Source organism: Mizuhopecten yessoensis, unplaced genomic scaffold (genome assembly GCF_002113885.1).
Source record: "Mizuhopecten yessoensis strain PY_sf001 unplaced genomic scaffold, ASM211388v2 scaffold8931, whole genome shotgun sequence".
NCBI classification, from domain to species: Eukaryota; Metazoa; Mollusca; class Bivalvia; order Pectinida; family Pectinidae; genus Mizuhopecten; species Mizuhopecten yessoensis.
The window spans coordinates 404,677-426,266 of NW_018407794.1; the positions used below are offsets into that span (position 1 = coordinate 404,677).

The window sequence follows — 21,590 nt, forward strand, 5'->3', positions numbered from 1 at the left end:
AAAATTTACCCAGACATTCTAATAGTAGCAGTTCAACTCAACTTGTATTCACCTCACATAACGAGTATTTACCTGGTAGGTGCCCGAGGGGCAGGCCTCTTGTGCCTCTTTGCCCCCCACACAGAAGTAGCCTGGGTCACAGCTAAAGTTGGCAGGTGTGACTGAAGTCTGACCGGCAGGGCAGTAGTATCCCGGGGCGCAGTCTCCGGCTGGCGCTCCTAGGCCCTCCGAGTCACAATGCTTTCCTGGAAGGTTTTGGATCAATAAATTATCTTACATCATATTTAAGATTATTTATTACAACTTCATGAATGTGATAATTAATGATCTAATTTCATATTATGTAAATTGAAATTCATATTGACAGTTTATTCTCAAGCACATTCTACTCACTCAGTTTATCCTCTAAAATAATATTTTTAAGGTAAATAGATGTTTTACTTCTTCAGAACAAATATTTATAGCTATACTGCCAAAGTTAAGGAGCTCTGGTACCCGGTGCTTTAAAAGCTGTGTCATCACCTGAGGTTTTCATCCCATTCACTCTTACAATAGTCGATTGACAATTATCTGTATTTTATTAACTTTGTACATATATTTTGTCTTCTATTCACAACTAATGTTCTTACAGTAAAGTAGAGATGATTGGAAACTAACTGAAGAAGAAAATAGAAGATTAACATAATAGGAATGGTTACTGTATACAGAGAATTAGCTGCATTTTGATTTGGCTTTTTTCGCCCTCTGTAATGAGCGTGAATGTATCATTACAGCAAGTATCAGTAAACAGTATAATGAACACACTATTCAAATGTGAAGTTAAAAATTAATACTAGGCCAAAATTGATTTTACGGGCAAAGTGCGAATATGCCTTGATCATGCTCCGGCTATCCTCTATCTAAGTTACCTTTGGTACAGATGGTACAGGATGAGGGATTGGTTCCACGGATAGACCCTCGATAGTAACCAATCGGACAAGGCGTAGGATAAGCACTTCCCTCAGGACAATAATAGCCTGTAGGACAGTTTCCACCAGTGGTACCATCTGGGGGCATGCTAAATGCGGTGCTGCCATTACAGTAGTAACCTGTCAGATGACACCAAGTAAGTCACATGTAGTACATATTTTCTATTAAAATTCCTTTTAATTTGATTTTTTTTATTTGAAGCTCATTGATTAGCAAATAAAGTATGGAAAAAAGGGAACATTTCAAAATTTAGATATCATCATTCTGGTCTTCAATATACATTACAAAATATCAGAGCTAAATCTTACCCTGAGAACAGTTTCCAGTGGGTTCTGTGAGCCGGATACCCTGACAGTACATTCCCGGTGTACACTCAATAGCGGCCTCACTTCCCTCCGGACAATACTGGCCTAACGAACAGGTTCCTCCCATGCTTGGATCGGTAGGGCTGGGACTGGTGGCTCCACCTGAACAGTAGTACCCTCCACTGTAAGGGAAATAACTCATTAAACATTATTACTTAAAAGATTTTTACACTGTGAACTGCAACCTAATACCCCAACAACTCCTTAAGATCACCTTCTGGCTATGTTAGACAAACTGATATGATGGACAATGAACAAAAGGCTCAATGGGCCTGTATCAACAGTTATTCAATTCTGTTAGCACATACATTTCTTATTTGTGACTTTCAGAGGAGACGAAGATCAAATTCATATAAACAAAGCTGACAGTAAGCAAGCTAACACTACAAGATTTAAAGGATTACACATTTGCCTCTGCTACCTTGTCAGGACAATGGTGAAGTAAAATATACAATCATGTGTATGCAGATAGACAGGCATTTTGGTTTAAGTATTAACTTTGTGTGCATTACTTTTTTATCAAAATATTTCATGATTCTCTACAGCACTTATCATTCAATAATATAACACAATATTAACAAAAAATATATATTTCACAAGAGTTAGTTATGTACATGTAGTGGCAGTTTACAGTAGGGGGAGACAACTCCTATATTACATACCTGCAGTTTCCAGTAGGGGCAGACAACCCTGTGGTCTGACAGTATTTCCCCGGTGTACATGTCACACAAGCTGAGGAGTTGACCTGGTTTGTGGCGGGGTTGAATGTTCCAGCGGAGCAGGGATTAGCATACTTCTGTGTGGTGTTTTCAGGACAATAGTATCCACTGTTACAGGACTTGTCTGTGTAGTCAGTCGAGTTAGCCAGACAGTAGTATCCTGTTGACAAAGGATTTACAAGATTAAATGTTACTCTATATTAATCAAATTACTTTTTCATCACAATAAAATTTCAAATTTGAAAAAAATATTGATGTTGATATTAACTATAATAAGTATCGTATTTCACACACTATCAATGTTCATAATTTTAATTCGGATAAGTTATTATAAGGGAATCTCACCTGCTGGGCATGCTTTACATGTGCTCTGAGTCGTCTCATCCTGGTACTCCCCAGCGGGACAACCAATAGGGGCGTCACTTCCTTCAGGACACTTGTAACCAAGGGGACAGATATCCCCATAGCCTAAAACAATAATAAAGAAATTTTGAAAAAAACTTTACATTTATTTAATTGTGGAAATATGAAATATTAATACTGCAATTTATGAACCAGTAACTCCCAATAGAGACCATGATTTTTTTAAATTTTAAATAAGTTAACTAACTAATATTGTTATTCTATTAAAATCTTTCTTTTTCAAAATATTTTGACTCAATTTATGTGTTTTGTATGAAATCCCTCTATCTGCCTTCCAGATAATTGAGGTCAAATGGCTAAAAATGTATACTTTAAGCATACTTGGAGTGTCATATTTCACATATAAAATGCCTACAACAATAACTGTAAGCCATGGGTTAAGTCACAACCCCTCCTCCACTCAAATTAAAACTAACACCCTCTCCATAATTGCAATGTACAGAAAAATAAAGTGATGGCAATGTGTTGAATTTTTATGAGCATTATTCTGGACAACCAGAATGAAGGAGACAATTGAGGATTTCGCAAAACGGGGCATAACTTCCATAACACTAGAAGCAAAATAGCTGTAAATAATCTAGCAATATGACATCAACCAATCAGAGAACAGACCCATTCTATACATGATCTAACCACATTTGTATTCACCGATCAGAGGACAGAAATAACTATAACTGTCAGCCAAAGGCTAACTAATATCCCCGCTCCTATTTAAACTAGAACTGTACGCTAAAGGCTTACTTATGCAAATCAATATAGTCTCCCACCAGTATTGAGTTATGGTAATCACTATTTCATTAAAAACAAAAAAATAAAATAACAAAAAAATAAACAAGTATTTCGCACAAAGGGGTATAACTCCAGCAAAAAGGGTCGAAATCCCAAATTAAATTGCTGATGCACAACTACATAAGATACTGATCATTCATGCAAAGTTTCAATGAAATCCACCTGTTAATTAAGGAGGAGTTTTCCGGACAAGCATTTCGCAAAAAGGGGCATAACTCCATCAAAAAGGGTCGAAATCCCAAATTAAAATGCCAGTGCACAACTACATAAGATACTGATCATTTATGCAAAGTTTCAATGAAATCCACCTGTTAGTTAAGTTAGAGTTTTCCGGACAAGTTACTGCAGACGACAGACAGACAGACAGACAGACAGACATCCAGACAGGGTGATTCCAGTACACCCCCCCTAACTTCGTTGCGGGGATATCATTATGAATTACCTCACCGACCTGTTTTCCACCAAGCAGACAACATAAATTATTATATAAATGACAATACTGATCTGTATGCTAGCTAATCAAAGAATAAAATTATCAAGCAAATATTTCCAGACCTGTGTGGCCACCAATCAGAGGACATGATGGAGGGTATGTGCTGTTTACGGCTGCGTTGTCGGGGTTGGCACGGTCGACACCTGATTGACAGTAATAACCAGCCTGGCACAGTCCTGTCGTATTGGTGGCAGCCTCTTCTGAACAATAATAACCGCCATCGCAGTCCTTACACTGGTTCACCTGATGAACAGAAATAATTTCATTATTTTTGATTTTGTATTTTCAATGACAGTTTAGGTATTAGTATGCAAAGTAAGTGACTTTGAATTTATTAGGGTCTGCTTCATACATACCCTATATAGGTTATTTTGTGTAGGTACATACCCTATATAGGTTAGTTTGCTGGCTGTAGGTACATACCCTGTATAGGTTATTTTGTGTAGGTACATACCCTATATAGGTTAGTTTGTTGGCTGTAGGTACATACCATATATAGGTTAGTTTATTGGCTGTAGGTACATACCCTATATAGGTTATTGGCTGTAGGTACATACCCTATACAGGTTAGTTTGTTGGCTGTACATGTAGGTACATACCCTGTAAAGGTTATTTTTTGTAGGTAATACCCTATATAGGTTAGTTTGTTGGCTGTAGGTACATACATTATAGAGGTTATTTTGTGTAGGTACATACCCTGTATAGGTTAGTTTGTAGGCTGGAGGTACATACCCTGTACAGCCAACAAATTAACCTGTATAGGGTATGTGCCTACACAAACTAACCTCTATAAGGAATGTACCTACAGCCAAAAAACTAACCTATCCAGGGTATGTACCTACAAAAAATAACCTTTACAGGGAATGTACCTAAAGCGAATAAACTACCCTGTATAGGGTATGTCCCCATGGCCAACAAACTAACTTATATAGGGTATGTACCAACACAAAATAGCCTTTATAGGGTATGTACTTGCAGTCAAGAAACTAACCTATATAGGCTTACGGCCAACAAACTAACTTGTATAGGGTAGGTACCTACACAAAATAACGGTATGTACCTACACGTACAGCCAACAAACTGACCTATACAGGGTATGGACCTAAAGCGAATAAACTAACCTATATAGGCTTACGGCCAACAAACTAACTTGTATAGGGTATGTTCTTACAGCCAACAAACTGACCTATACAGGGTATGGACCTAAAGCGAATAAACTAACCTATATATGGTATGTACCTACACAAACTACCCTCTATAGGGTATGTACCTTCAGCAAACGAACTAACCTATATATGGTATGTACCTACAGCCAATAAACTAACCTATATAGGGCATTACCTACAAAAAACAACCTTTACAGGGTATTTACCTACATGTACAGCCAAAAAACTAACCTATATCGGTTATGTACCTACACAAAATAATCTCTATAGTGTATGTAGCTACAGCAAACAAACTCACCTATACGGGTATGTACCTCCAGCCTACAAACTAACCTATATGGTGTATGTACCTACACCCAACAAACTAACCTAACCGGGTATGTGCCTACACAAACTAACCTCTACAGGGTATGTACCTGCAGCCAACAAACTAACCGATATAGGGTATGTACCTAGGGCCAACAAACTAACTTATATAGGGTATGTACTTGCAGTCAAGAAACTAACCTATATAGGGTATGTAACTACAGCAAACAAACTAACCTCTATAAGGAATGTACCTACAGCCAGCAAACTATCCTATATAGGGTATGTGCCTACAGCCTACAAACCAACCTATATAGGGTAGTTTGTTGGCTGGAGGTACATACCCTATATCGGTTAGTTTGTAGGCTGTAGGCACATACCCTATACAGGTTAATTTGTTGGCTGTACATGTAGGAACATACGCTATAGAGGTTATTTTGTGAAGGTACATACCCTATACAGGCTAGTTTATTCGCTTTAGGTCCATACCCGGTATCGGTTAGTTTGTTGGCTGTTGGTACATACATTATAGAGGTTATTTGGTGTAGGTACATACACTATAGAGGTTATTTTGCGTAGGTACATACCCTCTATAGGTTAGTTTGTTTGGGGTAAGTACATACCCTATATAGGTTATTGGCTGTAGGTACATACCCGATATAGGTTAGTTTGTAGGCTGTAGGTACATACCCTATATAGGTTAGTTTGTAGGCTGTAGGTACATACCCTATACAGGTTAGTTTATTCGCTTTAGGTACATACCCTGTATAGGTTAGTTTGTTGGCTGTAGGTACATACCCTATAGAGGTTAGTTTGTTGGCCGTAAGTACATACCCTATAGAGGTTATTTTGTGTAGGTACATACCCTGTATAGGTTAGTTTGTTGGCCATAGGTACATACCCTATATAGGTTAGTTTGTTGGCTGTAGGTACATACCCTATACAAGTTAGTTTGTTGGCTGTAGGTACATACCCCATATAGGTTAGTTTGTTGGCTGTAGGTACATACCCTGTACAGGCTAGTTTGTTGGCTGTAGGTACTTACCCTATAGAGGTTATTTTGTGTAGGTACATACCCTGTATAGGTTAGTTTGTTGGCTGTAGGTACATACCCTATATAGGTTAGTGGCTGTAGGTACATACCATATAGAGGTTAGTTTGTTGGCTGTAGGTCCCCTTCGGGCAAGGCTGCCAATTAAGTCCAGTTCCAGCAGGACAGTAGTAGCCCATCGGACAATTAAAATATCCTGATTCTGGAATTCCAGCGCTGACATTCTGAGCCACACAGTAGAATCTGACCAAGAAAATACATATAATTAGGATTTCCTGCGTCAATATTTTTTGTCACATGACACAATCTGAACAAAAACTGAAATTGTAAGCTAACTGAAACCCCGAAATAACCCTCCAATTCAGCTCCACCATGAAAACGGTCAAAATGAAAGATATATGACAGTGTGTATGCAATGTATAATAGGTTACAATAATGGGTGTGAGAATCCATAAGAATTGATAACATTATCTGCTGTTTCCATTTACAATGAGCTCTAACTGGGATTATCCCTCTAATTTCTATAGTGAACAAAACACTGTACATTCACAGCTAAAACAAAGCACTTTCTGCAGAAAACAACAATTCTACAGTAATGTAAATGAAACAGACTTACCCGTCAGGACAGATGTTACAGGAAGACATCCCTGTACTGTTGGTGAAGGTTCCAGCTTCACAGGCCAGGGGCTGGTCACTTCCCTCGGGACAATGCAGGCCGATAGAACAGATGATAGCATTATGTGTACTTGACCCTGGAAAGCACCACAATGTCAGATTAGTCAGGTTTGTAAAATAAATTAATCTGTTAACTTTTGGGATCGTGAATTGTGTTTGAATACTTGAGGTCAGATACAGCTAATACCATGTCACTAAACCAAGATACTCAAGAGGTCAGAGTTCATGGTGAAAAAGTACAAAAGAAATATTCTTAAATCGACCAATCACTCATCCTTATACATTAGAATAACTTTACTAACGGTAGCTTTAAAGGAGAGATTATAGTGAGGTAACTTTGATACCGACCTTCTGGGCAGTAGTAACCAGCTGTACAGTTGCCCTCAACATCAGTGAGCCCGGTTTGTGTACAGTAGCTGCCTCCTGTACAGTTTGTACATTCGCCCGAAGCGGTCAGTCCTGTGCTGTTAGAGAATGTCCCAGCTGGACACCTAACAGGTGTGTGGGTGCCCTCCGGACAGTAACGTCCTGCTGTACAGATCTGTGGTGAACTGTTGTCGGATCCCTCGATACAGAAGAAACCTGGTGCGCACAGCCCCGTCGGCTCAATCAGTCCCGAATCATTACAATACGAACCTAAAAGGACAATGGCAGATAACTCTACATGAAACATGTATAGTGGATCATACATTTACCTTATAGCAATAGCGTCAAAGTGTTTGGACGGAACATGATACCAGCTACATCATACAAACGTATCAGCAACCCAGTACAAGGGCAGATCACTCTATTGAAAGTCAAGCTGTATTTATTTCAAAACAATTGTGAAGCAAGTTAGTTTTACCCGATCTCTGTATCTTTTTGACCTGGGCCCAGTTGTTCAAAGGGTGATTAGCTTAATCAGTGATTAGCGCAAATTTTCAGATATCAAGTATTTAGTAGAGTAAATCTATGTGTAAAATAACAAGTTTTCACCTTGTGTATTGACGAAATCATTACAGGTTGAAAAATGTCGCTAAACAGTGATTAAGCTAATCATCTTTTGAACAACTGGGCCCTGATGGTGGTTATATTTGAGGTAGACAGGTGGCTCAGTTGATTGTGTATTGTCTTTCTCCCCAGTAAGACATGAACAGGTATCAGGTCACCTGCCCGACTATGTGGCTTTCCTATTGGTGTTCTTATTTCCCCCTGAACATTCAGATCCTCTGCACTACCAGCTGGACCAACAAGTGTGATTTATGAAGTTAAAAGAAGATTTTTCACATAGTGTTAAACAATTAATGTTTAACCTACAAAATAAGAGTGACCTATGACCTTGACCCCTACTGACCTATGGTACATGAGTTACAGTCTGTGACATTCATCAGCTTGGTGTTGTTGGAGAAGGTTCCTGGTAGACATTTGATGGGTTCAGTGGTCTGCTCCGGACAGTAGTGACCGACTGGACAGGGATCAGCATTTGACCCCTGAGAAGGTGCGGCTGTTTGGGCGGCCGTGCGACAGTAGTATCCTGCGGCACATGGCATTGACGGGACGACAGTGCCCGCTGTACAGTACAGTCCACCTAACCAAGACAATAAAACATGAATGATTAATATAAATTCTTATGGTGTTAATTGGCTGACAAACATGATAAATCGTGATGCAATATAATTTCACTTTTATGTTATGATCAGATGGTTCCTCAGTCATAGTATCTTACAGCACAGCTTTTAATACAGATAACTTTTCTTTCAAAACGTTATTAAGAAAATTCTAATTTTATTTTGAAAAAGAATGTATCTCCGTTTTAGCAAACAAGTTTCCAACAACAGATCAGCTATGAAATTTTGAAATCTGCTGTATTATTAAACAAATCAAAATTTATTTTTTAAATGAATTTTTGAATAAATTACCAAAATATACTAAACATATTAGAACAAGTTTGACAAGCTGAACAGGTAATGTACATACCAGTACAGGCCATACACTCGGAGTCCCATCTCAGGCCAGTCTGGTTGTTGAAGGTGCCTGTTGGACATGGGAACTCATTAGCGACCTTGGTCCCATTAGGACAGTAGTGCCCCTCGGGACAGATGTACTCGGTGTAGTTAGATATAGGTCCGACGGAGTTGTCACAGTAAAATCCCTCGACACACTCCTTGCATGTGTCTTGTCTCATCTCGTCTTGGTAGAATCCAGCCGGGCACAACTGATAGATACTCGAACCTGTCGGACATTTGTAGCCAACGGGGCACTCATACGCGCTCGGGTTCCTCACAACCTGGCCCTCGGGGCAATAGTAACCTTTAAGATACAAGGGAGGGGAGCACAACCTTTAGCACAGGAAACAAAGGGAGATAACAATCTGCAATATTGTCTTTACACAGATAGGGAATTACTGTATGTAATATTTCCTGTTTTATCCAGCATAAGTAACAGTATAAGTCATTTAACTAGACTAAAACTATTTACAAATTACTTTCAGAGTGAATAAAGCAAAAATAAAATGAGGTGAAAATTTTCCCATTTCAGCTTATTTACCTGCATCACACATGCCATCCTCCACTGCCAGCCCACTACTGTTACAATAATATCCAGCTGTGCAAGCTAGACACCACGTAGAATTCTGGGCACCCATACTGGGCTGGAAGTAGCCTGGGGTACAAGGTTCGGGGGCAGAGCTTCCCTCTACACAGTAGTGACCCGAAGGACACTGGTTACCTGTAAAATAAAAGTTGGCATTAAGTAGATAAGTATTACTTTTTGGCGAAAACACATTTTTTTCATAAATCCATTTAGTGCTGGAGAGGTATATCAAGTAAACAAATTATTGTGCTTAAGCAGTATTTAAAGTGTTGTTTAACTCATTCACCCTTAAAATTTCATAATGGACTATTCCAACCTTTGGAGTTGGAAGAGTTGAAATGTGTCTTCAGGGGTAAATGAGTTAGAGAAAGGAGCACAGAAAACCTATACCAGTGGGTTAGTTTGTTTAGATAACGTCCTTACCTCCGGTGCCCGTCGGTTGACTTGTGGTGGAGTTGGTATCACAATAATATCCGGCAGAACAGTTCCCCGTGGGCAAACTCATCATGTCAACGTTGCAGTACATACCCGGGTCACATCCCACAGGGGCGGAGCTTCCCATGGGGCAGTAAGTTCCTGTAAGGGAGATTACTCTCTGCGTCAAACATCATACACAATGCATTAAAAACAAAAAAGTTCTCAATAAATAGTCACTTATGCATCCATCTTGACTGAGACTTTTGGACTGTTTATTCAAAGTAGTCTTTGATATGAAACCATCAAGACACCTTTAGTCCTGAGCGATCTAGTCTACACAGCTGTATTAATTCATTCACCCCTTCATATTTATACTGGACTTGCCCAGTCTTTGATTTGGTAAGGTTCAAATGTAACTTCAGAGGTAAATGGGTTAATGTGTACTAGCAATAGACTAGCATACTCCAGAAGGGAGACATGGGCTTCCAGTCGCTTCAAGCTATGGAAACCTTGATGAGCTGACATAAACTCTGACTTTATGGCACACTAGGATCACTGTATTACGTTCACATACCTGCTACACATTTTCCACCGTCAGTCAAAGTTTGAGCGAGGCTAGACCCCAGAGTACAGTACCAGCCAGGGTCACAAAGCCCTGTGGGGGAGCTCATCCCTGGGGAACCACAGTAAGATCCAGGGGTACATGGCTCACAGGCGCTGGAATTAGATTTACCTAGAAAAAAACAAAAAAAAAACGAAGGTGACAATAACAGTGCTTAGACTAGCCATTTTTGTCTGGTAAGGTGTTAAAATTTACCTGACAAACACATTTGCCTCTTTACATGAAATACCCTAATACAGAATGTTTTTCTGTCTACATAGAATAATCCTGTTTAGTGGTGATGCAAAGTTCTAAGATGGGGATCAGCTGAACTTCTGTTTTCAGCTATTCCAATAATCCAGTTTAGCAAACAAATTTCCCAACAACAGGGCTATGAAATCATGGAATCTGCTGTATAATGTATTAAACAAATTTAAATTTATTTTCTAAAAGAGTTATTCTATATTTTACCATCAGTAAGATTAGCTGAACAGGGAAATGTACTAGAGTCTGCAAGTATGAAGGATGACAAGGCAGACACTATCTGTAGAGCTGGGACACACAGCGACCTTATAACTTCATCAAAAATGAAAATCTTGATAGTTTACCAGTCAGATTGTTGAATGTTCCAGCAGAACACGGGAATTGGGTGTCGTATGATGTCTTGGCTGGACAGTAGTGACCGGATGGACACGGTTTGTCCGAGTATGTCGTACTGTTGGCGATACAGTAGTAACCTGCTGGACACGACTTACACGATGCCTGGTTACTCTCGTCCTGGATAACATTTCAAAATCACGCCAAGGTCATGAGGATGTAAACATTTCAAAACGTTCAAGGTCACCTTGTGATATATAAGTTTACTTTATCATACATGCTATGTTTAACAATCTGAACATGGGAGTAATGAAACATTAGCTCCACAAAAGTTCCTCATAGCTTGGGACATATTTCTAACTAATTACAATCAGTCCCATGAAAACAAACACATTTTGGTCATTCCAACTGTTAACTTGTTATTTAGGTGAAAATGAGGACAAGAGAAACATTTTTAAGTCAATAGTAAATTTTGGTATCAATGTCATGTAAAACAGGATCTAAATAGTTCTTTCACAGGGTTTACCATCCCATCAATAGCTGAGGTCATTTAAGGAAGTGAGCTAAATACTGCTAGAGGTCTAGCTTTCCATGTAAAACTCAAAATGAAAATTAGACATGACAAAGGTTTTTTTCTCAGAATCACTTAACGAAAGTTACCTGGTAAGATCCTGCGTCACATCCTTGTGGTACGATAGTGCCTCGTGGACACTGGTAACCGATCGGACAGATCCCGCCGGTACCTGTGTGGTTCCCTGTAGGGGTGGGTGTGTCCACGCCAGTCTCACAGTAGTACCCTGCAGTACAATCCGCGACAGGGGCGGTGAGGTTAGTAACGTCACAGTACATGCCTCCAGTACACTGCTGACATTCTGACTCCATGACGAGGCCTAACTGGTTACTGTATGTCCCAGCCGGACATGCGGACTCGTTACGACCAGTACCGGCAGTGCAGTAAAACCCACGAGAACATAAACGATGACCAGTTGTGGAATTACCTGGAAAATTGATGGATAATCATAAACAAATGTGTATTGCCGTGAAATCTAACGTAAATTTCTATACTTTTACTTATCTCAATAAAACAAATTTCAGAATATTTTGTGTGTGAAGGAAATAAATGACAAATGAGTTATCTACCTTGGATGACTTCTTCAGGTACACAATAGAAACCTTCCGGACACGTAAGACACATAGACGCCTGCGTAAAGTTGGCGAATGTTCCAGGTTCACAAGGTACTGGTAAGCCACTACCTATAGGACAGTGTAGGCCAACTGGACAAGGCGTAGCTACAGGGTTCTGCACAGTGTCTCTTCCAGGGCAGTAGAAACCACCGTCACATGATCCAGTGGGTGTGATCAAGCCTACAATGCCAATCAAATATGAATTCAATAAAAAAAATCCTTGAAACATTCTAATTCAAAATTTGGCAGTTTTAAAATCAAAATTGATTGGGAGAATTATTTTGATTATTTTACCTGTATCATTACAGTAGCTGCCTGGGTCACAGTCGGTACACTGGCTGGAGTTAACAAGCCCCACAGTGTTACTGTAAGTCCCAAGGTCACAGGGCGAGGGCCAGCCCGACCCCTCGGGACAGTAGCTGCCTGCTGGACAGATGGTCCTTCTTGAGTGGTTGGAGGACAATTCACAGTAGTACCTGAGGGAGTTTAACAGGAATAATAAGTACGAAATCCAGAGAACGATTCAATTGAAAACGAATGATACTATTTGGAAAGTTTATTGAGAATCAAGGAAAGACATGTTTAAGGAATCCTATACCACTGCAGGTAAAATACTAGATAGTTCCGCTGTAGTTCTTCCATACAAACAGTGGTATCCTCTTAAATTTGTTTTGGACATATCTGTAGTTGAGTTGGGACAGGGAACTAACATTGATCAGGTAGCTCAGTTGATAAACACCACAGCACTGAGCAGAGGTTTGGGAGTTTGAATGCTGGTCCAACCCTTTCATGCTTTTACTCTCAGAACAGGATTCTTTATTTTTTTGTTTATTTCCTTTTTATTATTAATGCATAAAACATCTGCAAGGTATGTTTTTTTTCTGAAATAATCTTTTAAAGCTAGTCAGGCTGGTAAACAAAGTTTCCAATGCATAGCTATACATTTACGCAGTCAAGAATCCTTAATGGACAGATGGATGGAGGAATAAATAACATATGAAATTCAGAAACATGAAGTAAAAACTTGGAATTTGCATCTAAATTTGTACTTGCATTATATAGAACAGATGTAACCTTACCCTGCCTCGCATGGTCCAGTGACGTTGAGCATGCCTGGCTGGTCACAGTACCAGCCCGCGGGACACTGGGTACAGTCAGCCTCAGCCTGTAGACCGGTACCATTACTGTACGTTCCCTTGGGGCAGGGGATTGGAGTCGAAGTCCCGACAAGACAGTAAGAACCCTCTGGGCAGATGTTGGCGTCAGCTCCTACCAAAGGTAACCAGTGTAATTTGGTGACTTTTTCACTGACATGAGCAGGATGACTACCATAATTGTTAACATTTGAATGAGGAACCTGCTGGACTGTAATTATTGGTTGTGATAAATACGAAGCCATGTCTCAAGGATGATGTCAAACCTGTAGTATTTATTGCAGGTCTGCTTTGATTATGAAGACACCTCCTCTGATTAGAAAACAGGGAAACTTGTTTCCTTAAACACTGATTTGATAGCGAGACAACACAATTAGTGATAGCCAGATAAACAAAGATTACCTGACTCTAGATCTCATGTAAACTGACCTTGGTCTTGATCTCAGGTAAACTGACTTTGGTCTAGATCTCAGGTAAACTGACCTTAGTCTAGATCTCGGGTAAACTGACCTTAGTCTAGATCTCAGGTAAACTGACCTTGGTCTAGATCTCAGGTAAACTGACCTTAGTCTAGATCTCGTGTAAACTGACCTTGGTCTAGATCTCAGGTAAACTGACCTTAGTCTAGATCTCAGATAAACTGACCTTGGTCTAGATCTCAGATAAACTGACCTTGGTCTAGATCTCATTTAAACTGACCTTGGTCTAGATCTCAGGTAAACTGACCTTGGTCTAGATCACAGCTAAACTCACCTTGGTCTAGATCTCAGGTAACCTGACCTTAGTCTAGATCTCAGATGAACTGACCTTGGTCTAGATCTGAGGTAAAGTGACGTTGGTCTAGATCTCATTTAAACTGACCTTGGTCGGGAGCCGATATGTTGGCATACTGCTTACAGAAATGTCCTGCATCACACATGTCCACTGGTGTTACCATGCCGACCATGGGACAGTGGTATCCGCCCAAACATGGTGTACAATCGGTCACCACACTCAGACCTGTCCGGTTGTTGAAAGTGCCGATAGGACACGGGAACTCATTGTTGTAGCGTGTTCCTGCTGGACAGTAGTATCCCATGGGACAGATGGTAGTGCTGTTGTCAAGGACGACGATCCCCATGGTGTTGTCACAGAAATATCCGGCCGGACACTGTTTACATGTACTCTGTGAATCTTGGTCTTGGTACGTGCCGTTCTCACAGCGAATGGCTGACTCGGACCCCTCAGGACAGTAATGGCCAACTAGACATCTGATAAATAAACATCATTTAATCATCAAAAATCTACAATAACAACTGTCCTTTAGTTACCAAGTTATTGTTCTACTGTCTCTTTCATTCTGTACGATTCTAATATTCTGACAATATCACAAGTTTAGGGAGTTAAAACAGACACAACTATCTCACAAAAGCAGAAAAAACACCTACATTTATTAACCTTTTCAGACATTTATTAAAAATGTCATGAAATTATAAGAAACTAAACAGTGTTGCTAAAAAGCTTTTATTTGCTTTGTTTATCATGTCAAACTGAGTCATCAGAAAGTGGAGGTATCATTATAAATGTGTAATGTGGCACTATTTTTATGATCTGTGGACAGGAACCTTTATACATGTCTACATTAATCTCCTTATATATATATATACAGTTATCTAAATAACAATTACCTGTAGTCATCAGGCGTGGAAGAGTTTTGACCTACTGGACAGTAGAACCCTGCAGTACAGTTTCCAGCGGGCAGTTCAGCCCCAGGGCTTGGACAGTAATTCCCTCCAATGCATATCTTACAGTCAGCGATTTCATCCTGCATCAGGACGTCCTGGTAATATCCCACGGGACAGGGGGAGGGAGCAGAACTCATTTCCTCACAATAGTGTCCGACTGGACAGATGGCACCGGTTACATTGTCTGTGGGGGTGGCTACGGAGGCCTCCAGCGTGCAGTAGTATCCTGCGGAAAGTTACATGCATAAGTGTATATCTACTTGTGTTAAGATTATATACAGACTTTCAATTTATGACAGCAATATTTTAGTCATAAAGTACATCTTTGTAATTCCCCGATTATTTTTAAAATAAAAACTGCTGCAAATGGATTATTACAGATATAACTACAAAATGAGATCTTTTTATCCACAATATTTTTCCAATCTTTTCTTTACTGAAAAAAAAAAAATCAAATTTAATATGGGATTGAAAATTTCCTTAATGTGTTTATTACTTCACTAACTTTTAAATCTCCTGGGTACTTACAGTTACTTTTTATATCTGTCGGGTAATTATTGAAAATTTGGCAATTATCTATATTTCAAGAAGGAACATGTGAAAAAATATAGAACAACGCCCTTGACTCACCAAACTTCTTCAATTTCAACACATTTCCTCTCAAATGATTTACAATTTTGCATGTTGAGCTTTTGCAATTCATCCAGTTTCAAATTAAGAAGTGATATCTAAACATTTATTCAAAAACATTTTACTATTTCAATTCCCGTTTGAGGATAAAATAGACTTTGAAATACTTTTTTATAGTTTAGTCAATGTTCACCGTTTGTGGTATCAGGATGGCGCTGTTCCATGTAACACATTCTCTATAAACTTTAAACATTTCCAAATACTTATACAAGTTTTCTAATCATGTATTTTCTGTCATTATTATCATTTTAGAAATGTCTATTTTACTAGTTACCTTGAGAGCAGTTTCCAGTGGGCGTGTCCAGTCCTACAGTCAGGCAGTACTTGCCAGGGCTACACTGCTGAGGTTCATACGACCCAGTGGGGCAATAAAATCCGGCCTGGCACTGACCACCCTCGGGAGCAGACGGCATGGCGAGGCTGGAGTTACTAGTACAGTACCACCCTGTAATAATAACATGTGTTGTTGTTGAAAATACATCACGGAAATTATTTTTGACAAACTATTTTGACTGACAGATAGCTGTGCTGACTGTTTTTGTAGCAAGAAGGGGAAAATGCGATGGACAAATATTCAAACCTGAAACCTCTGAACAAGGTCGGAACAAATGGCAATGGTGACAGTATGTTATCCTAGTGTATGAAGGTTTCTCTCACAAAACTCCAATAGAGATATATCTGGTGAACGTAGGCCAGTGGGCTAAGAAACCTGGCTTCATCATGACTTTTTGATCGCACATCTGATATCGTAACATACATCTGATATCGTAAAATAATTTAGCTGCAATATGAACAATGGCAACAGCTTGATGAAAAACTAAATATCTTGAAACAGACAGACTTACCTGAAGAACAAAGGCCAGTCGGTGCTGAGAGTCCATCAGTGTTGCAGTATTCTCCCCCTGGACAGGAGAGACAATCGCTGAGTTCCCGAGCCATAGTGAGGTTGTAGTAGGTCTGGGCGGGACATGGGAACTGAGAAGACACGTAAGTACCAGCAGGGCAGTAGTGGCCGGAGGGACAAGGGCTGTCCACGTAGGTCACGGACCCTGGGTAAACACAATGATTAGAGATACAAACACTGTAAGTCAAATGAGATAGATTGTGTACATACGCTTCACTGGTCATTTGTCTGATGAAGGTGACAGTGTACATACCATACTAGTCATCGGAATGTTACATATAAACACTTATTGGTTGTGCTGTATGAATCTTTTCACAATCCATACTTACAGACCTGAAGAAAATGTTTACAAATATCAAAATAGATACCTTTATAAAAGCATTTCTAAACTAATCTCTGTTTATTTCAGAAATGTGTATAAATGTGATGTACAACTTTGTCTCAGTGTGTGAATCTACTATAAGATTATCTGAGATCTGGGATAAAATGTTGGGAAAACAAAAATGGTGGACATTTTCAAGGTGTGAAAATGCCCATGTTTTTCCCACAAGTGTAAAAAATATCCATATACAAAAATTTGTTAAAAGATTGTATAGATTATAGATATGAAGGACATATAGATATAACAGAACCACTGCCTAAGCCAAAAATTCAACATCATGATCAGTTAGTAAAAAGAGTCACAATGAAAAAAAGTCACAAACGTAAGATTTTCCTTTTAACTTATTTATCATCTCTGATCCATATATACAAGTATAAATGCAAAGAATCAGTCAAAGAAAATTGTATTCTTTTATTCAAAATGTCATCACCTAAAATCTTAAATATTAATAGTTACAATTAATTGCTTGAATGCAGTTTTCTAGTCAAAGGATTTAAAAAAAATTAACAATCAAATTTTTTTGCTGCTTTTGGTTTTTTTACAACCTTTGAATATAAGAAAACTTGAAATGAGTAATCATTAATGTTTTTTTACCCTGTACACAGTAGTAGCCGGCTGGGCACTGATGACAGGAAGCTAATCCAGAGACGTTGCTGAATGTTCCCTGTCCGCATGGGAGAGGTGTTGTTGTTCCCTGGGGACAGTAGTGTCCCTCCGGACAGATCCCACCCACTCCAGTCTCTCCACCTGGTACGGTAAATTATCAAATGTTACTGGCAACTAACTTTTACAAAACCTACACTTTTACAAACACATATTTGTAATTCTAGAATTAAGTCCAAGTTGGAAGTTCAAGCATATATTTACACATCCTCGACACTCCAGAAGTTACGCTCACATTCTCTGCATCCCTTGAATATGTCAAAGTAAAATTGAAGGCACACGGCTAGTTATTTGATTGGTATCCGGTAAAAACAAACTGACTTATTGCTAGGCTGATACCTGCTCTTTGGAGATTTCAGAGGAGTAACACTTGACTTCAAAGCCAGCTAACTTTACCTTAGGCGACCTCAAGATTCTTTTGATGTACATCAAAGGATCAAACTAGTCTTCTTGTCCTATTCACAAGGTGTTGCAGACTGAGCGTTGATTTTGCTATGACATATTCCAGGGGTGCCGAGAGCGAAAGTGATCGTAACCCCTGGAGTATCGAGGATGGTATTTTCATGCAAAGTGATAAAAGTTTCCTACCTGCTACTTGGCAAGTGCCGTTAATGGTGGTGGCGTTTCCTCCCGTCGGATCACGTCTGTCTACACCGTACTCGCAGTAGTGTCCCGCGTCACATAAGCCTGTTGTCGTCGACATACCCATGAAGTCACAGTAACTCCCCCCTGGACACGGCTTACACTCGCTGGACATGGTCAAACCAGTCTCATTGTTATAGGTTCCCACTGGACATTGCTGCCAGTCGAACCCAGTGCCAGCTGGACAGAAGTGACCGATCGGACACAGGTCGACCAGGTTACCAGAGCGACAATACCTGGAATTGGACGATGGTGACAAGTGAATCTGGAACTGCTCACATGTAAGATTTACAATCAAGACAACTGTACTATTTGTGAATTGTAGTAAGTATTGTATGAAAAAGTCTTATCAAAATTCATTTTACAATTTGCTGCTAGATTGGTCTGCGGAACAGAGAAATATTACTATATTCACAACAAACTGAAAGACCATTATGTAGATTGTCAAAAAATTTCTTCTACAAATGTAACATTAGTGAAATAATTCATCGTTGTTTGACTACGGTTTTCTGCTTATAATTAACATGAACTTATATATATTTATTTAGGAATAGCCACCTGAGGGTACTGAACTGAAGTGAGATATTCATACCAATTCTTGAAATTTTAAATTGCCAAATGTTTTACTCAATTCGGGAGGAAATCTCCAAAATTTCCCACTTAACACCATTTACTTAAAGATTTGCGTTATTCTACATGTTTCTCGAAATATTTCAAGGAAATTTAAGATAAAGAAACAACAAATATATCTTTACATCATCTTAACACTTGTGAACATGAGCAAGGGAGACAACTCACCAGCCAGCAGGACAAGTATAGCATTCAGACGCCATGGTATGGTTCATGTATGTACCATTGGCGCAGGGCATCGGCTCTGAGGAGTTGATAGGGCAGAAATTGCCCACTGTACAAGGGTAGTCCGCGGGGCGGGAGAAGTTCTGTCCCCCTGGGCAGTAGTATCCTGCCTCACATGGTCCCGTTGTGGCATTCAGGCCCTCAGTCTCGCAGTACTGGCCCGCTGTACATGGTGTACAGTATTCTGTACTGTTCAGACCAAGGTAGGGATTGAAAGTTCCCTGAAAAAACAATGATTACATGTGTTAATGATTCAGTGTGAACAGGTACAAACTGGACAACAGGATGTGCCGTACAGCATTAATGTGGTTCATATTCCAAACAAATGACCAACTGGAGCTGTTTCTAAATTGGAAATTAATTTTTGTGGTCAGAAGGTTTGAATTAGGAAAAGGTGGTTTTTCAAAACATCTGTCCGTCCAAGGAAATCGAAAATCTCCTCTTAAAAGTGGTCATTCATATGTAATGATTTTCAATTGAATATCTTGTGATTTTTTGATATTTTGCATTCTTTTTTTCAAAATTCTTCATAGATCATATTTTTTACTTCTATTTAAAATACCAGTTCACACTTAATTTGATTTCAAGGACAATTTCCTAATTTTAAGAACTTTTTCTTAAATTCAAGAAAACATTGATTTTATCAAACATGAAGAAGGATAAATCCAACAATCTCCATGTCTGTGAAAACCTTAAACAAATCACAGTTTATGTCAAAAACTTTCAATAAACCACTTACCTCGGGACATCTTTGGGGCGTCTGAGTTCCAGTGGGACAAAAATTACCAGCCGTACACAATTCCTTGACCCTCGAGTCTGACCCTCCTGTACAGAAGTAGCCAGCAGTACAATCTCCTTGTGGCGTGGTCAGTCCAGGAATCTCGCAGTACTGACCACCGGTACAATCTGTACATTCGGTCACATTGGTCAGACCCTCCAGACCGCCGTATGTCCCAACTGGACAGTCGATAGGGTTGAAGGTTCCCTCAGGACAGTAGGAACCTGCACATATCATAAAGGTTTACAAAATTCTTTTAAAAACCTGAATTCTCTTCAAAATACCATTATCCATTCAAATATCATTTTGAAAATACCACTAAATATGGGGTTGAGGCATTAAAACTTAACCCACTTATTTTCAGATTTTTTTGTGTGATCTAAAAGTGACATAAGACTTTTAGCCTAAAAAAGTAGACTCACTTCCTGCCCAAAAGAATGTCACTCATTTTTTGTAGGCACAGTAATTACCATGATGTATTATTTAACAAGAACACACAGCGATCAATATATTTTGCTCCCACCATTGAAGTTAGAATATCAAATAATGCACTTACTAATGTTCTTAAAAGATAACCTGACTAATTTAGTTCCTGCAGAGCTTACTTACCTTGAGGACAGATGCCAGCAAAGCCAGTGTTATTAGGTGTTGACAGTTCTGCGTACTGTTGACAGAAGTATCCCGCAGCACACAGTCCGACAGGTTCTGATTGGCCGACAATACTGCAGTGGTACCCTGCGGAACACGGTGTGCAGTCAGAGCTCTGGTTTAGCCCGGTCATGTTGTTGTAAGTACCCAGAGGACAGGGGTACTGGTCACTCCTTACAGTGCCTGGAATACACAAAATCTTTTATTATAATATTGCAACTTTTAAAAAGAAACATCTGCTTTGCCTTCTTTTCGAAATACACTAATTAGTTTTATACCAGATTCCCTCACTTTCAATTAATCTCTGTCTGAGAAATGAACTTGAAAACGTCCACACCCTTGAGTAATAAATTTGTAATTCTACCAAATTGGTTATGTGACAATGTTTTTCATTGGTCAGCATTCACAGATTATCATACAACAGACATGCCCCACAAACTTTGCACAAGAAAAAATGTTTCACACCCACATCATGTCATCTTTATAGTAAGATATAATACATTTCATAAATTCATTTGATAAAACTTGACATTTTCTCATCCTTGTTATATATTACATCTTCATACATTAACAAATGTTGATTATTTCTTAAATAAACACTAATGTGAACTTACATATTTCCATGGGTTTCAAAATTCTCGGTTTTCTGACAAAACACATGAATTTTGTGGATTACAAATACCCACCCTAAAGGAGAATTGCTTTATTTCAAACTTATAGTTACTTTGTGGCCTATGAATTTGTGGGTTAAGATTACCCACCAAATCAACAAAATTAATACCCCACGAAAATTAGTGATTTCACAGTATCTGTACTTCTTGTC

The 21,590-nt window shown here is 39.2% G+C and overlaps 1 protein-coding gene across 3 annotated transcripts in view; it reads right to left on the minus strand.

The window, feature by feature from the left end:
- Window positions 1-21,590, minus strand: part of LOC110456849 — a 141,062-nt gene that overhangs the window by 47,522 nt on the left and 71,950 nt on the right. For all 3 annotated transcript variants that reach the window (XM_021507850.1, XM_021507849.1, XM_021507848.1), the window contains exons 57-84: window positions 20,729-20,950; window positions 20,081-20,343; window positions 19,285-19,562; window positions 18,433-18,722; window positions 17,776-17,928; window positions 16,741-16,944; window positions 16,170-16,340; window positions 15,149-15,431; window positions 14,343-14,731; window positions 13,407-13,596; window positions 12,622-12,803; window positions 12,283-12,507; window positions 11,803-12,140; window positions 11,154-11,322; window positions 10,519-10,677; window positions 9,951-10,103; window positions 9,483-9,662; window positions 8,913-9,245; window positions 8,290-8,523; window positions 7,305-7,592; window positions 6,898-7,033; window positions 6,374-6,524; window positions 3,821-4,001; window positions 2,399-2,521; window positions 1,997-2,213; window positions 1,278-1,456; window positions 909-1,088; window positions 73-245 (exon numbers count right to left, since the gene is read on the minus strand). In XM_021507850.1, coding sequence (XP_021363525.1) covers window positions 73-245; window positions 909-1,088; window positions 1,278-1,456; window positions 1,997-2,213; window positions 2,399-2,521; window positions 3,821-4,001; window positions 6,374-6,524; window positions 6,898-7,033; window positions 7,305-7,592; window positions 8,290-8,523; window positions 8,913-9,245; window positions 9,483-9,662; window positions 9,951-10,103; window positions 10,519-10,677; window positions 11,154-11,322; window positions 11,803-12,140; window positions 12,283-12,507; window positions 12,622-12,803; window positions 13,407-13,596; window positions 14,343-14,731; window positions 15,149-15,431; window positions 16,170-16,340; window positions 16,741-16,944; window positions 17,776-17,928; window positions 18,433-18,722; window positions 19,285-19,562; window positions 20,081-20,343; window positions 20,729-20,950 — 6,044 coding nt within the window. The remainder of the gene's footprint in view (window positions 1-72; window positions 246-908; window positions 1,089-1,277; window positions 1,457-1,996; window positions 2,214-2,398; window positions 2,522-3,820; window positions 4,002-6,373; window positions 6,525-6,897; window positions 7,034-7,304; window positions 7,593-8,289; window positions 8,524-8,912; window positions 9,246-9,482; window positions 9,663-9,950; window positions 10,104-10,518; window positions 10,678-11,153; window positions 11,323-11,802; window positions 12,141-12,282; window positions 12,508-12,621; window positions 12,804-13,406; window positions 13,597-14,342; window positions 14,732-15,148; window positions 15,432-16,169; window positions 16,341-16,740; window positions 16,945-17,775; window positions 17,929-18,432; window positions 18,723-19,284; window positions 19,563-20,080; window positions 20,344-20,728; window positions 20,951-21,590) is intronic.